Genomic DNA, 18,203 nt, shown 5'->3' on the forward strand with positions numbered 1-18,203 from the left:
TGACATGGCACTGAATATACCAGGTACCATAGGCATTCTTAAGTGACCAGTGAGAGAGGAAAAAACATTTGTTTTCTCTCGCCAAATTATTTGTGAAGTCCTGGAGTGTACCTTGAAGAGTATCAATACTGTTAGTAATTCATTCTCTTCCAGAGCATCTTTCCATTAGCAATGAGAACAACTTTTTTTTTATTTGTGCGATGTTTTGCTATCTTGAATGTATTAATTTGTGTGTTTTATTTTTACAGATACTCCCAAATGTTTATGAATGGTGGTTACAGTTTTCCTTTTCCCTATCCAACCAACCTGTCACTACCTCTCTGTTGTTGCAACAGTATTTGTTTTCTTTTTCTCATTCCTGCAAAATAACTCTCAATATGTTCTGATTAATTGTAACTGGTAGCCATGTCTATGAAAACTGCAGTGTTAAAAGGACACATTGTAGACTTAAAAATAAGATACCTCTGTCATTAGTTTTGGTATAGAGGAAGAAGCTTGATATCTGGCACTGAAATTTTGTTTCTGGTGTTTTATATATGGATAGTGACTTACAGAATACTTTCGTATTCAAGGCATAGTACACAGGCAGTATATTTTTTATAAGCTATGCTTCCTGTAATTGTATAAACTGTAAGTGATTAAATATGTTGGCAATTTTCTTTAAATTTAAGAATTAATTCCAGAGACCACCATTGTATAGTGAAATCTCATTAGTTTGCTGAAGTTTTGTATGTTACCATTAAGAGCATTAATTCAGTCACAGTCTTGCAGTGAAAGAGCATCTAGTTGATTTCAAGGACTAAATGATAATTATTTGTGGCAGATGATGTGTATACTGTGTAATATACATTTTCTTTTGTATTTTACAAGTATGAAAATTCTGACTGCTTAAAAATAAGTTGTTACACATGTTTTGGACATTTACTGTGACTTGCCCAAGATGTTACAGAACAGTTTTGGCATAGTACACTCAAATGATAAAATGTTTATTTGCAGTAAAACGAAATTTTATATTGGAAACTTTGGATTGCATTCTTTCGGAACTCACATTTATTCACGTTGTGATACTGAATACAGGGAGTGGTTTGAAACATGGAAATACTACAAGAAATGCGTGCTCGAACATAAATGTAGTTTCTAGCCGAGCCTGTTGGTTGTGCTGTTGTATTTGACCACAAACGACATCTGTGCAGTATCTGCAAAATGTTGTAAGTGTCAGAACAGTGTTCTGTGTAGTTGCAAGTGCGTTACGATGGAGCTACATGAATTCGAATGTTGGTATATTGTTGGTGCTCGTATGGTGGGAGCTTTCATAACTGAGGTGGTCGAAGTGTTGGCATTTCAAGAGCTACTGTATCGAAGATTTATACCACATACAGAAAAGCAGAATAACATCATCACAACGGATCCAAAGTGTGTTTTGAGGGATTGTGATCGAAGGTCATTGAAGAGGATTGTGATGAAACATAAGCAGGGTGAGCTGGAATTACAAACCTACTCATCAATTATGCATATGTCCAGAACAGGAAAACGTGATGCCAAAGCCATAAAAGCTGGAAGCAATGGAAGAAAGTCATTTGTTCGATTGAGTCTTATTTCACACTGTTTCCAACTTCTGGCCAAATTTACACCCCAGGAGGGAAACATGATGGGAGCTCAGTGATGATTTGGGCAGTCATATCATAGTATTCAATAGACCCTACTATGCAAGGTCACATTACTGCCAAGGATTATGTGACCGTTTTGGCTGATCAGGTTCTTCCTATGGTAAAATGTTTGTTCCCCAATGGTGAGGCTGTGTTCCAAGATGGCAGGGCCCCAGTTCACTCAGCTCATATCATCCAAGACTGGTTTGGTGAGCACTAGGATGAATGCACGGTAATGTTTGTGCTTTTGGTTTTTCCATATTTTTGTCAATCCACTGTATCTGAGACATAGTTCATGGTCTTGAGGGATAATTTAGTGCCTAGTGCTTCATAGCCTGGTGATGTTAAAATACATTATTGCTAGAAGTGAATGGCCTCCTAAATAACTTGCAACAGCTGTGGAGTAATTGAACAGTGTTAGAGATACTGAGTTGAGTTCAGTGAACTCCGTTAGTAAATGAACATGTGAAGCAATGCATTTGATGTACTCAGTGCCAAGACTTTCAGTCTCATCATATGTTATTATTGAAAATACTACCTATCTCTGCACATTATAACAATGAAAATAATCAATTATTGATAATATAACTTAAATGGATAGATAAAAAATCTACTCACCTAGTGGTGGCAGGGGAACATACCCAAAAGGATTTAGCTTTTACAAGCTTTCGGAGCCAGTGGCTCCTTCTTCTGGCAGAAGAGTTGAAGGGGAAGGAAGAGGGGTGAAGGAAAAGAACTGGAGAGGTTTAGGGAAAGGAATACAGTTCAGAAAAGTCAACCAGAATTCTGGGTCAGCAGAGGCTTACCAGACAGGATGAGAAGGAAAGACTGATTTTGGGGACTGCACTAGATGAGATTTGAAAACCAGATTCTGGTATAGGAACAGCTTATACCGCACTCTTAAGAAGAGTAATTATTTTCTTCCATATATTAGATTGTAGCGCAAGGAGACTTTTTCAAAAATGAATTTCTTCCATAATTGTCTGTGATAAAATACTATGAGAGAAAACCAAAATAGTTTTTTAGGCCTTCCCTTCTTTCCTGTTCTGACTCTACAGAATATTCGTATTGTAGAATAACTTTAGAAACGTGAATGCAATGACACAAGAGTCCCCATATGGACCGCATTTTACAAATTATTTTGCATCACCCACATAGTATTTCAGATATTTATGTTTCTTTGAAATTTGTGGCGGTACCAATTTCCATGTTGTCCCACCATTGTTGTTATGTTTTATTAATTTAATAGGTTCTGTGGTACAGTGTAGAAAAAGATCTGTTGTGACAAAGTGAATCAATCAACCGTATTTTGGCATTCACACACACACACACACACACACACAGTTACATGTGTTCACTGTGCTGAGATATGGAATAAATTGCAGAAGTTTTCTTTTCTTGAATCCCCGTATGTGATGAGGCATGTACTGTCTTCAATTACACAATTTTTTGAAAAATTAGTGAAATAAATTATCGCTCTGGGGGGGAGGGGAGGGGGGGAAATCATTCAGGTAATATGTAATGTACGCTATATAAAAATGTAGTAAAAAATAATGCTCCCTCAATTTAGATATATTTGTTGGCTGTTTGTAGCAGGTGCGTTTGTTTTGTGTTGCAACAATGTAAATGGATGATTCTTGTATCTAAATATGATTAGTTTCTTTAGGTTTGGTTCCATAGTCATTTGAAATTTTATAAGGGCAACATTATTTTTACTGAGAGTGTATATTTGTGTTGCAAATCTTAAACACGACTGCGAAACCGCAACTGTGTAAATCTAAAGAGGTTGAAACAAATCAGCTAACCAGTTATGAACCAAAGGTTTATTAGCCCTTGACCAAGGTTTTGATATTTCTAAAAACGTGTGCTTGTAAAAAAGATATTTTTAGAGATATCAAAACCTAGATTAAGGGCTATCAAACCTTTGTTTTGCAACTGGTCGGCTAATTTTTTTCAATCTCTTCAGATATACAGGGTTGCTGTATCCCAGCCACGTTTAAGATTTTGAAATATATGTCTGCCCATTAATTAAAAACTGTCACCAACTATATGTTTGTAAAAATAATTTTGTTACCGATTACATGCATTTTAGGGCCCACTCTTGAAGAAGATTTTTAGAAATACCAAAACGTAGGTCAAGGGCAAATAAACCTTTGTTTTGCAACTGGTTGGCTGATTTTTTTTTAACCTATTCAGATTTGTGTTTGTTTAAACCACAGCCATTTAGAACTAAATTAACCCATGCATTTCATATGACATAAAAACAACAACCTGGGCATCTAATTTTGTTGCGTTGTGAACAGTCTGTGAACATGTAAGCAGAGTACTGCAAAATGGAGCTCAGTACCTGTTCTCACTCATGCTGAGAAACTGTTTGTATATCAAATGACATATATTCAGGGACTTGGCCACTTGAAAGCAACCAAACTTGACCAGTATTGCTTGATATAAACACAAATATATGGTCATTGCAGAAATAATGCAGTCTTTCAACTAACTGAGTATAATTTGTGACGATTTGGCTCAGGTCTTTCAGTACAGATTAGTAGTTCAATAAAAGAAAATTTTGTTGAAGGGTCTTTAAAAGATGAGGAAAGGATGTGATAGCAAATCATGAGTTCATAGTCTAAACTGCAATTTAAAATCACGCAGAACATAAACATATGCAAATTATTTATTCTTCCTCAAAGTGGAAACTGCTGTTTTCAAATATTGCAGCAGACTGGCAGATACATGAACTAACCTACAAATTAGCTTCCATTATATAGAGTAGACTCATACAGATATGATGACAGCAACCAGCCAAGTTTTATAATGCTATTTATTTATTGAAGTAGCACTATTACCACTTTCAAACTGACAGATTCATCTCAGACAGCTCGTACACATTAAAATACCTTTTACAAAGGGTACTAGGAAAGTTTGGTAATACGATGCAGCAATAAGTCACAGGAGGCTTATTGTTGCTGTCTGAAGAAGAAAGTGATAGTGGAGTGTGTTGTTTTGGACACACAGAAGACAGTCACAGCTAAGAGGTACACTGAGCAGTGCCTGCCAAAGGTCATCCAATTTTTGAAGAACGTGCGACTGAATCAAGAATGGACACTTGGTTCCTCCAACACGACAATGCTCCAGCTCACTGTGCCAAAGCATGCAACAAATATTTGTGGGGTACAGGAGTGAAACTTCTTGAGCACCCTCCTTACAATCCAGACTTTGCTCCTTGAGACTTTGTACTGCTTCTGCATGTGAAAATGAATCTGAAAGGAGTGCAGTTTGCAAGTGATGAGGACCTCCTGAGGGTGTGGACAATGAGTGTGCTTTTCTCTTTACAAAAACTTGGGAGAACTGGTTTAGTGATTGGTTTCAGAGGATGAAGAGGTATATTCAGTGTGACGAAAATTACTTCAAAAAAATTAAATAACTAAAGCTTTATTACAAAATTTTCCTAGTACCCTTTGTACATTAGCTTTCACTTTTTGTGTCCCCAAATGGCGAAACTTCCTTGGATGGTGGTGCCCTATACCAAAACAAGTGTGAGTGAATGTGTTTATTTGTGACCTCTGTCTCTGGCAAAATAGAGAAGAAATGGTTTGGATAACATGAGACAGGACTGCTGTTCATGAGAGACAAAGCACCATTATATGTAAAGGTAGTTGTTTACCATTTGCAATGATCTCAAATGGTACCGGGATTCACACTTTTCTTTCTTTCATCTCCTCTTGGCATTACGCGCAAAATGGATTTTTATCCCATCACTTCATACCATTCTTCAGTAATTTATCGTAAACCGCTTTTGAGAATTCACCAGTTAGCCATCTGTAATTAGTGTACTAACAACAATATGGAAAGGATGGATTGCTACACACCACATAGAGTAGGCGTTGACTCAGACAGGCACAGTGAAAAAGAATACAAGAAATATTTCATTTTTTAGGTTGAAGAAGCTTGCACAGGATAGAGTAGCATGGAGAGCTGCATCAAACCAGTCTCAGGACTGAAGACCACAACAACAACAACAGGTTGACTCTTAACACAGAATGTTACAGCAGCCAGCCGCTTTGTAAAATGCTATTTATTTATTTAAACAGCACCATTACCGGTTTTGAACCAACAGGTTAATCTTCAGACGGCTAGTTCACATTTTACATTAGTTTCGCATTTTGTTTCCCCACCTGATGGAACTTCCTTGGAGTGCTGGTGCCCTACAACCAAAACAAGATGTGAGACAACATCTTTTTAACTGTAACTGTGGCTCACAATGTTTTTAAGTGACAAAAACAAATTATTTTTAAAGGGAAGATGTTTCGGTTACTTATGATGAAGAATCTGCGCCATTATGTTCCAGTACAGTAACATAATGGCGCAGATTCTTCATCGTAAGTAACCGAAACATCTTCCTTTTAATGATGATCTGTTTACATCACTTAAAATCTTTGTGAGGCACAATTACAGTTCAAAAGACGTTGTCTCACATCTTGTTTTGGTTGTAGGGCACCACCACCCCAGAGAAGTTCCATCAGGTGGGGAAACAAAAGGCGAAACTTGAACTAGACGTCTGAAGATGAACCTGTCAGTTCGAAACCAGTAATGGTGCTGTTTAAATAAATAAATAGTATTGTAAAAAGTGGCTGGTTGCTGGTACATAGCCATGGGCTCAAAATGTCATTTTTTGACAAAATAGCATAAATATTTCAGTTTTCAGAGGCACAGTGAAAAAGAATACTAGAAATATTTCAGCTTTCAGCCGGAGTCCTCATCCAGAAGCGCGCTCGCTCTCGTACACACACACACACACACACACACACACACACACACACTGTGTCCGGGGTGAAGGCTGTACTGTGACTTTGTGTCATTTGAGTAGCAGTCTGGGGTGTGTATTGAGGGTAAGGAAAAAGTGTGGATAAGGGAGGAGGGCAGGATAGTGGTGGAAAAGCTGCTATTGCAGCCTGTGGCAGGTTGCACGGATGTGGAGAGGAGGGGATAGGGCTGCTAGGCGTAGCATCAAAGAGGCAGTGGGTGGGGAAGGGGGAAGGTGAGAAGGAAGACGTAGAGAAGCAGAAAGGACATTGGTGGGATAGAAGGTGAGTGTAGTACTAGTACCGTAGTGGGGGCAGGCATGGAAATAGGCAGGTGGAGGACCGTAACTAGCAAATATTGAGGCCAGGGATGTTACAGGAATGATGGATATGTTGTAAGGAGGGCTCTCACCTGCCTGGTATAGAAAAGCTGTTGTTGACAGGGAGAATCCAGACATCACAAGCTGTGAAGCAATCATTTAAGTGAATTACTTTGCATTGGGTTACATGTTCAGCAACTTGGTGGCTCAGCTATTTCTCGGCTACAGTTTGGAGGTGGCTGTTCATGCGTACAAACAGCTTGCCAGTTGCTTAAAGCGTTTATTATTGGTTCTGTCAACAGTTGCAGTTATTTATTAGGCAACTAGTTTTGTACCCTTACAGGTTTATTTTCAAGCCTGGCCCAGTAAGGCTGCACTGACAGTGCCTGATCTTACTAACATTGAGTGGCAACACATGCTCTGTAAATGTTAGCAGGATGAATTCCACAATACACACATGCCTGTCACCAATTCAAAATCACAGTTTGATTTTGACTTGCTAACATGTGTATGTGTATAGTGGCATTCTTCATGCTAACATTTACAGAGCATGTGTTGGCACTCAATGTTATTAAGATCAAGCACTGTCAGTGCAGCCTCTGTGGTCCGTGCTTGAAAATGAACCTGTAAGGGCTCGAAACTAGTTGCCTAATAAATAATTGCAACTGTTGGCAGAAACATTAAGAAACACTTTAAGGAATTAAAATAAAATTGCTGTTCCCTGTCAACAAAATGTTGAAACTGAAGAATGAAGAGAAGCTCATCAGTTTTCAAGTCAACGTTTAGTGTGGAACTGTGGTTGCAGCTAAGTTTGTAGATCACACGGCTGCTTTCACAGGTGGACTTGCCTTTGATGGAGTAGAAGACACCTGTGACATCTGGAGTAGGTGATAGTGAGAGAACGTATGGGGCAGGTCTTCCATTTCGTTTTATTGCGGGTATATGAACCGTGAGTTATGTTGGGAGCAGAGGTGAAGTAGGGAGGACAAGGATATTGTGTATGTTGGGTGGGTGATAGAATACCACCGTGGGAAAAGTGGGGAGGATATTTTGTGCCCTGAAATTTGAAATCTGCCCACACCACCCACAGCAATATTCCGCGACGTACCGAAGCTACGCAGCATCCTTGTCTGTCCCTACTACACCCTTGCTCTCAACACGTACCCACATTGCTCATATCCCTGCAATAGAAATAAGTAAAAGACCTGTCACGTACAGCTTCCACCAATCACCTACTCCACTCCTGTCACAGTCATCTTCTACCTGCCAAAGGCAGAGCCACCTGTGGAAGTAGCCATGTGATCTATCGTCTTAGCTACAATCACTGTGTTGTGTTGTATATATACTTGACAACTGACAAGCTGTCTGTCCACATGAATGGTCACTGCCACCTACTTGCTGAATTCACTTCAACCACTGTTTCACAGCCTATGTTGTCTGCATTCTTCCCACCAACACAAGCTTTTCTAAGCTGGGCAAGTAGGAACCCTCCCTACAACGTATCCTTCTTTTTCATAATCTCTGGGCCTCAAATGTTGCTAGTCCTTGTCCTTCATCTGTCTATCCCCATGTCTGCTCCCACTCCAGTACTATTCATGTCTTCTATCCCACGGACACACTTGTGTAGTCCTGTATCCTTCTCTACTTATCCTTCTCTACTTCTCTCCTTCCTTTCCTTCCCCAGCACAGCCTTCGCAATGCCACACATAGCAGCCCTATGCTGCCTCTACGACATCCCTACACCTTCGTACTGGTAGCACAAGCGTATTCTCCCACCTCGACCCTGCTATCCTCCCCCACTCCACACCTCATCCATGCCCCCACTACATACAGGCTAGAGTGCTGCTCATGTATTTCCAATATTCTTGTGCCTGTTTGTGACTCATCACCTTCTCTATGTGGTGGGTAGGAATCTATCCTTTTCATATTGTTGTTGTTCCATCTTGAACTATCCATTGTTTATAGTTAATGCATTGGATGATACAAAAAAAGCATTACATTTTCTGACATCTGTATATTTTGCAGATTATCATTCAAAGTTTACTGTGAATGTGAAGCTGATTTTCATATTTCTTACATAATTGACAAAAACCTCTTTTGCCTTTATTTCAGGGTTGAGAAATGAATAGAATTTTCTCCACTGGGTGATGTAAAGCAGTTTTTAATTGTCAAATGTAAAACAACTTAAAATATGTGACACAACTAGTATAACAACATTTTCTAGCCACATGCTCACTGTGCTCAGGGAACTTTATGTTTAAGAAACAGGTGATACTTTGCTCTCAAAGTTTGATGAATGCCTGCATTCATTACATCAGAAAAAAGTGATAAATGAGTCTTCTCTGTTACTACTCATATTCTGTGACTCCATGTAGCTTATATCTTTGTTATGTACATTCATTTGTTTTTGTAGGAGATAATCCTTGGCTTTCCAGTTAGGCATTTGTTTTGTATGTGTTGTTGAACCTTGAATTGGGACTAAGAATGAGGATGAAGTTTGTCTTCAGACTGTAATTTGTTTCCAGTTTGGTGGTTTGCAGTGTGATCAGGAACTGCAACATACCTTAACCATAGTTGTAAATGTTATATGTGACAGTTAGAAATCATCTACTGGCTATTTATTTTGGAAACAGTTTTTCAGTATTTTGCAGAAAAGTCTGTTATTAATCAGACCAGTTAAAATTTTTGTTTAGTGCTGCAACAGTGTTGTTGATTATAAAGCCAATGGCAGAGATTAGTGTGAATGAATGTGGTTCCCAACTGCATTTAAAGGAGGAAGATTATTTCATGTACATATAAGTCTTTTGTTAATTATTTGCAATACCATATATTGCAATTGAATTATGTATCAAAGCCCAGCACATTGATACTTAGCAGCTGACAGTATGGATTTAAGGTTGAAGTGGCTGTGCATTAACATTGTTCCTGTGTTGCAAATTTACGTTCCACATAAAGATGTTAGTTATACCTGCTTGTTCATTAGATGCATCCCTTTGTGTACAAGACATATCAGTAGAGCAAGTGGTCAAAATTTGGGCTGCTATTTGCCATTTAAGGCAGAACTTACATTCTATAGAAAAATAAGTCTAAGTATGTTGTAGTAACGAATACTTTGAAATGTCCTGATTTAAACTATTATGGCGAGATGTAACATAATCTCACTATTTTTTTTATTTTAAAAAATATTGGTAAGTTGACACAACAGAGTGTTGAGATCTTAAAATATTCAGATATAAGTGAAAAAGCTAGTGTCTATCTTGTTGTTTTCAGCAGGGCAGTCTAAATCACTCAGGTTGTTATCAAGTGGTGCAGTTGATTCATCTGCCTGGGATTCATCTTATCTTCTTGCTTTTTTTGTTCATTGCTATTTGTATCTGTTATCATTGCCATTTGTATCATTTATTTATTTCTATACTTTCGCAACCTCCACTTTTTGAATGAGATGTCACTTTCTTTTTCAAACTTCGGTATGTTCTTTGCAGCATTTCATTTGGAAGGATTAGTAGAAATTTCTTCTTTGGTAAAAACCTTTTGTGACATCTTTTTGTAAGGAGCATTAGTTATCAGGATAGGTCCTACAGCTTTATGTCCTCGGTTGCTATTTACTTTGTTTGACGTGGGCATAGGAGCAGTGTTGTATGGGCTAACTGCTGATGTAGACCTGTTGGGTTGAGGCTAATGAATGGGATTTACCCAGCGTATGACTATCTAAAGTAGACTGAATGTAATAATGAAATTACAATGAAATCCAGACCTTTAGCTGCTTATAGGCGTCGATAAATATCAATGGTGCCAGTTGAAAATGTGTGCCCTTAATGGGACTTGAACCCGGGATCTACTGTTTACATGGCAAATGCTCTATCCGACTGAGCCACTGAGGACACAGAAGACAGTGCGGCTGCAGGGACTTATCTCAGGCACACTCCCTGTGAGACCCACACTTCCAACTTACTTTCCATACACTACATTTGTAGTGCCCCTGCCTGCCATACTCATTACTCGTGGCAGTCAGTCTACCAATTCCCATAAGAGTTTGGGCAATGTGAGTGCATATGCACTGAAGAAGATCATTGGCCAGTAAGCCTTATCTATATGAAGATGGTATCTGTTCTTTTGGACATGTCCAAAAGAACAGATACCATCTTCATATAAAGGTAATAAGGTTGTCCCAATAGTTTTACCACTGGCTGGGGGAATCACCTTGCTCACACCTGTTTCATACCATTTCTTCTTCATGTCCTGTGGGACGTATTTTAGCTTCTTCCTTGGAATTTTAGGAAGAAAACAGCACAGGATAGTCGAATTGACAAAATGGTACAAAATCCGGCTACAGCCCAAATTTAGATTACACATAATAGCCTGAATTTAGGCCATTACTAGTACATAATTTCTAGATTAATTAGAAAACAGTGAAAAAAAAGTTGCTATTAAAACTGAAAATATTCTGAAAGCAAAGATTTTACCCTTAACACTGCATACTAGAGAGGACTATCCATAAACACAGAAATTGGATGAAAAAATAATGAATGCTTAACTGCAAAAGTTTTAGGATGATCCAAATAGAGTATATGTTGACTACAATCTTGTGGGATGGTGAACTGTTGTGACAGTTATATAGAACAACTGAAGTGGCCTGAAACACTGTTTTACATTGTTTGTGCTAGACTGCAGCACCAAATTTCTAGTTAGCCCAAATTTAGGCCATATCCAAAGTTTGGACTGCTTCCTTTAATGCTTTTATTGATTTAATTGGAGGAAAAATGATTTAGAGAGATGCACAAAAAATGATTTTTCTGCATGCACTCTGAGTTTGTCATCAGCATAACTGCATAAAATGTTCTTGGTTTCCATGCTGCCTCAATTGAGATAAAATTCTTAATTTTTCAGCAACTGTCTCTGCCATCATTAGGGGTTAAAACTTCTGACTGCCAGGATGAGTCAAGGGTTCTGTCCTGTATGTGCAAGGCAGCAACAGTGCACAGAATTTCTGTCCGTAAAAAAAAAAAAAAAAAAAAAAAAAAAAAAAAAAAAAAAAAAAAAATTTAGAATTTTAACTGTCGACACAGTCTGAAGATGGAGAGCATTTCATCCTGTGTGTTTCATGTGTAGTCTGTCTGTATTGAAAATTATATTAGTTTGAAAAACTTGATTCTCATAGAGGCAGTGGCAGAGGCCATATCCTGTTCTTGCCCAAAGTATTACAATGATAAGCAAAACTTTACAGAACTGCTTGGAGAATTAAAATATACTTCCTGCATTAGTCTTCAGCCAGCCAGATATTGATGGTTAAAATACCGTGAAATGAAGAACTCGTATGAAGGAAATTTTTAAGAATAAAAGCTGTAATATTGCTTCTGTGGTTAGAACTTGTACACGAAAGTACAGTTTGTTTAATAGTGATATTGCTTGGCATACTTCATGAAAGGAGGCTAGTATTTAATTTCAGTGGAAACTTTTTTCTCCTGTTGTATAACAGTCATCTTACACTTAAATTAATGCATTTAGAGTTGTGTTTAGTTTTTATGTATTTTTGTTGAACTGGGTGTTTGTTGTTAAGATATTGGCATGGACAGACAAGTTATTACATGTCAAATCTTCATTATGAGGTAAAAAATCAGAGCAGAATTAATAATGAAGACAGGAGCAGTAAAAATATCACATCATTAATCCTAATGGTACTAATGGAAAATAATAGGTGTAGGTCCTGACCCTTCACATGGAATCTTCGCAGTGTTTACCTGGAATGATTTGAGAAAGTGCTCAAATCACTGTGGCTGGACCAGATAAACAAATTTTAAGATTTTTTTGTTTGAGCAGAATTTTTACTAGTCTATTTGGCCAGTAAATTACATTTACTATCTCCAAAAATAAGTAGCCCAAGATAACTTACATATAAGGCAGTATTTTCACAATTCCATAGGGATTTATATTCTGAAAATATATGTAACCGTAGAATAGGAGTTTGTCAGGAGAAAAGACTGCAACTGGGGTTTGAAAATCTGCAGTATGTCACAAACAATTTTAAACTCTCGTGGAATATGTGTAGCGGGTGTAATTACTCGGTGTTTCTTTCCTTGTAACATGTCTGGTGGTGGCAATAGACAATTTAGTACAGTTTTGGATGTAGATGAGCATTTGTGAATTGTGGGAATTGTCGTCCTGAGAGAGGCACATACAAAAATGAACAAGTAAAGGTCAACTCTCTGCTTTGAGAACTTCGGTAGTCCCGTAGTTGAGAGGAAGTCAGTTAGCGGTTAAGAAAAGTGAAGAAAATATTACAATGGAAAGTCCATGATGGCTACAAGAAAGATTTGTCTCCATGCCCACTCACCTATGGCTGATTGATATGGGGCACGTTCACACACTTAACAACTTGGACTTCATTTTGTTGACGCTTCTTGAGCACAGATTTCAGCAGTAATCCATTACAGGAATTTGATTAAAGGTAGATACCATTTCTGTGACTGTCACAAATTAGAGCATTATTGAGCTCTACAAATATTTAGAAAAATAATTTAAAACTGGTGTTCTGATGTTTTAGTATTCACTCTTCTCTTACTACAGAAACCTCTAAAAATCCAGGCTTTCAAATCTTGTAACTGAGTTATCTTGATTATACATTGACGAATACAGTAGTGGAGGTAAAGTGAATAGCTGCTTTTTGGGGGAACATTATTCCAGATAACTCTTTTATGATAACATTACTTTGTACATATGTGTAGACCTGTTCAGTTAGTGATCATAGAAAATTTGAAGAATTACTCTGAACTAACATCTGCAGCTGATGTTGTTTTTTTTCCACATAGCTACAGTAATTCTGTGTAGTGATTTAACTGTAAAAGTAGAAATAATCTACAATTATCTGTACATATGTACTCTCAAATCTATAGAAAAAACCATATACTTCTCAAGTAGTGACAATTGTGCCAAGATTTTTTCATATGTGGCACAGTTATTTATTTGTGCTGCATTCATATAGGTTTAACAACATGGCTGTAACAACTATAACTGTGTATAATTAAATAGCGATCATCATCCTCCAGACTGAAAACATAACTTATAAATCCACTTTTACAAACATTTAAAAAATGTAATTTTATAGTGTTCGAATCAAAAAACAATTACCCACTGTATGTTGTCGAGAAAATATAAAGGCTACGGGGGGGGGGGGGGGGGGGGGGGGAATCATACTCCTACTGAAAGCATTGTAGTACAGGCTTAGCAAAGTGTATACCATTCAGAGATTCAGAGGAATGTACAAGTGTATTTGCAGTCAGGAAGTAATGAAGTCAATAATATTCTGTAACTTGCTCACAGTGTTGATGTACCAGACTGCATGCAATTTCTCGTTGTACATATGTGCAGTTAGTTTTGTCTGTGGAACCATTATATTTAACCCTAATCACACATACAGGAAGATGACAATCTGTTAACAAGTTGTGTGTGCAAATTGTTACAGGGATGCCGCAGCAGAGAGTCGAAAGCGGAAGGCCGCCGCCTCGCCACCAGAGGAAGCAGCTGGAGTGTCAAAGAAGCCACGTACGGTGGATGCTGCCAACGGTGATGCCGAACCCCTGCAAGCATTCATGTCGAGATACATGGCCAACGTCTGTGAAACATACAATGCCATGTTGCACATATTTGAGTATCTCAAGGTGCAAGAAGTGCTACGCGCTGCGAGGGTCTGCCGACTTTGGTGTAGCGTAGCTACGCATGATTCACTGGTAAGTACAAAGCAAATAAGAAACTGCAAGTGTCAGTTTGTAGATAGTAGTGGTCGCCGTGTCACCCCGCCCACACCACCAGTTGAAATAAAGTTGAGCTTACAAGTGATGCATATAATATGTTAATGTACTCTCGTGTCTTGAGATTTAAATCTTCAGGAATACATATCAAAAATTAATCAGTGAAATTTGCAAAAAGATAGCAGGAGAAGAAATTGAATAAACTAAGAAACACAATGCGTAAAATTGAGTGACTAGAATATCTCTTGTTTGTTTGTTGACTTCAAAGTTTGGAAATGTGCCTCACTGTTCATGTCAACTGTAAAACTTTCTGGCGTCAATAGCATACCGCTAAAACATTGAAAAGCAGTTCTTAAACAACCAAAGGTCATGCTAGAGCTCCTTTTAGCGAGTGTGGGGCCTGGAATCACTTTCTAAAGTGTCTTCTTAAATGAAAGGTTCTGAAGAATAGGCTTTCTATACTGCAGCAACTTGAGTAGTAACATTTTCTGTAATCTTTCCGAAATCTACGAATGCTGTAAATGTGGGTTTATCTTTCTTCAATCTATCTTAAGTTGTAAGGTGGTCAGTATTGTTTCATGTGTTGCTACACATCTATGGAACTGAGACAGATCTTCCCTGGTATTGGCATCCTTTATGAATAATCACTTTCCTTTCAGGAATAGAGCGTATTGTGATGACGAGAGGCATGGCAGACTCCAAAATATACGAAGTGTTGGGAATTACCCCTTACACTCCAGAGAGCAGACCAAAGGTGTCTCTGTGTTCTTTTTTAAAAATCACTGCCACTCGGGGCCACAGAAAATTATGTCTTTGTGATACTAATGAGGTCACTGACCAACAATTAGGATATACATTAAGACATCACTGTTTTCATTCTAATATATTTACATAAGCATTACAATACAAAACTTTTGAAACTCTGCAGGGTGAACTATTTCCATCCTCATTTCACTCGAATTGTCTACAAATGAATCATTGTCATCATCAAAATCATTGTCACTCTTGATTTCACTTAGAAATTCCTCTAAAAGCTCTACAATCTCTCCCACAGAAAGAACTGTGCATCAACAGCTAACCATTTCGCACCCACTAATTTCACCGTAATAATTACATCCATTCTCTCAACACAACTGCTACAGTTAAATACCCAAGTTAACACAGGTTGGCATAGATGGCAGTAGTACGAAACATTGATGCCTAGTACAGCAAGATTTAAGAATGGAGCATGTGAGAATTACAAAAAATTGTGTCAAATGAGGCTCGACATTTTGCAATGTATTTTGAGCGCTGTTCATCGTTGTAGTGAGAAGGGTTTAAGGACTGAATCAGCAAATAAGTGTGTGCCCACCTTCCTCTGCTTGGCTCTCATTGAACTGTTGTGATTTCACTAACCTGCTGAACTGATGTAGAAAAGAAATCAACAGCTGATTAGATTCGTTAAAAACTTTTAACATCCTTAGATGTGGAAGATGAAGACTTCAGGAAGAGTGAAGCATTAATGTCTTGCTGGACCAGTAAAGTGTGATGAAGGGTAGGATAATGAGAAATCTGTTACAAACATCAAAGTAATTTTGATTTGGCCTAGATCAGTCGTCATGGAGATCTTTTGTCATCTTCACAACATAACAGCAGTTTTTATTTTATGTAATACCAGTAAACCCCTGATTCTGTAAAGAATTGCATTCCCATGTATAAAACAGCATAAAACATTTGATTACTTTACAAATGAGATAATGTGTTAAATATTTGACTTTAAGGATGTAAGTGAGGAAAAGTCCAGGAAAGGGCTGAAATTATGCTTAAAGTTCTTTGGAAGTCACTAAGTGCTCTCAATATGAAACATTGGAAGAATGTGGCATATATAATTTATGCTACATTTTAAGCAAAAGCTAGTTTTTCGTGAATCTCAATGTTTGTGATGTCGTGTCTCCTGAACTCTTTGTCTTACAGAGATACAATTTTGCAGGTGCATTCAGAGGTATATGGGGATACTATCTGCAAACTGTTTTGTGAATAGGTAGTAAAGAAGTAATAAATTAAAACATTATGCCTGATTATGAAATTTGACTGCGTGAACAGCAAAAATGTAGTAAGCAATTTACCTTTTTCTTCCACCAATTTGTGGGGGGTATTATTATTGGCATGTATTTTCCAGAACACTTAAACAATGGAAAATCCAGGATTGAATGTAACAATATTATGAGAAGGAAAGTTGCTACTCACCATACAGCGGAAATGGTGAGTCGCAGATAGGCACAACAAAAAGACTCACAATTGTAGCTTTTGGCCATTAAGGCCTTTATCAGCAATATACACACACACACACACACACACACACACACGACTGCAGTCTCGGACAACTGAAAGCACACTGCGTGTGGACAGTTGAAATACTGTGAGAATCAGCCATTGTAATTTTATTGAATTTACTCATTCCTCTGAATTCCCCTTAGAAAATGTCTCTCATTTACCACTCAAGATTGTTAATAACTGTTGTTATATGAAAGTCAGTTGATTTCCTTTGCTTTTCAAGCTCTCAGATACCATGTATGAAACTGTATCTCAGTTCACTGAACGAGAAATCGTATTGGGGGGGGGGGGGGGGTCAATCGAGGTCATTAGAACCTTCAGTTGTTGTCAACATAATAATTGAATTACTCTTTGAGAATTGTTCATTAAGGCTACCAACTTCAGCTTGACAATTCACCAAATACCAGAAGTGTTGAGTCATCGGCTGGAACAAGAAAACGAATGAAAATCTTATAACTTGGTTTTTATGTATGAATGATACTTTTTACAAGATTTTGAAGGGGGAAAAAAGCAACAACTTAAACAAGCTTCACTACACCCCACTCACACACCTGCCAAATTGCAGTTGCTTTCATGCTATATTTATGTGAAGAATCGCTACTGAGGTCCGTTGAGCCCGGGTTTTTGTTCGTACTTATAAAGGTGCTTTAATGGTGTACCTCATTTTGTTCACATGTGATTCTTGAGGTTTATAGTTGTTGATGTATCTAACAGACTGCCTTGCCCTTGTTAATTGCAGGCCATGAAATATGTTGAAAAATAGTGGAACTAATTAAGTTAAAGTGCGTTATGATTTTCACTTCCTGTCATAAATTATCGTCAGTTGGGGAGCCTGTAGCGGCATGTGTTGTGGATGTTACACTTGTTGGGGAAAGTTTGTTTTCTGGCTATTGAAAGATATCTTAGTCATTCAGTTAATTCCATCTGCTATAGATTGTTCATGTGATTCTGTTCAAAATAATGTGGAACCAGTCAGTTTATTACCTATGAATGCATGATACCTTTGTATTTATGCTCACAGGCTCGCTGTTTAAATAATTGTCTGTGGAAAGGATGTCAATTCAGATTTAAAATTTACTTTTCTTCTTTTTGAAAATTTTGTCATATTGGATAAAAAATAAGAATTTTTGTTTGCCACATATTGCACACTTTTCTGAGTAGTTGCACACTTACGATTAGTAACAGATTCCCCCTCCCCTCCAACCCCTAAATCCTTCATCTAATGTTGTACCTGTCATTTTCTTAATTTTTTATAAAATTTCATTATTAAATTGAACAGATGACAGTGATAACACTGCACTGTTTGTTGCAAAAAAATACTTATTTCATAAGGGATTACACAGAACATTATACCATAAGACAGCCGTAAGTTGGCAT

General features: G+C 37.7%; 1 protein-coding gene across 2 annotated transcripts in view; it reads left to right on the forward strand.

The window, feature by feature from the left end:
- The window catches only part of LOC126210592 (uncharacterized), a 188,528-nt gene that overhangs the window by 120,666 nt on the left and 49,659 nt on the right, over positions 1-18,203 (forward strand). For both annotated transcript variants that reach the window (XM_049939860.1, XM_049939861.1), the window contains one exon: positions 14,228-14,492. In XM_049939860.1, coding sequence (XP_049795817.1) covers positions 14,228-14,492 — 265 coding nt within the window. The remainder of the gene's footprint in view (positions 1-14,227; positions 14,493-18,203) is intronic.

Source organism: Schistocerca nitens, chromosome 10 (genome assembly GCF_023898315.1).
Source record: "Schistocerca nitens isolate TAMUIC-IGC-003100 chromosome 10, iqSchNite1.1, whole genome shotgun sequence".
NCBI lineage: Eukaryota > Metazoa > Arthropoda > Insecta > Orthoptera > Acrididae > Schistocerca > Schistocerca nitens.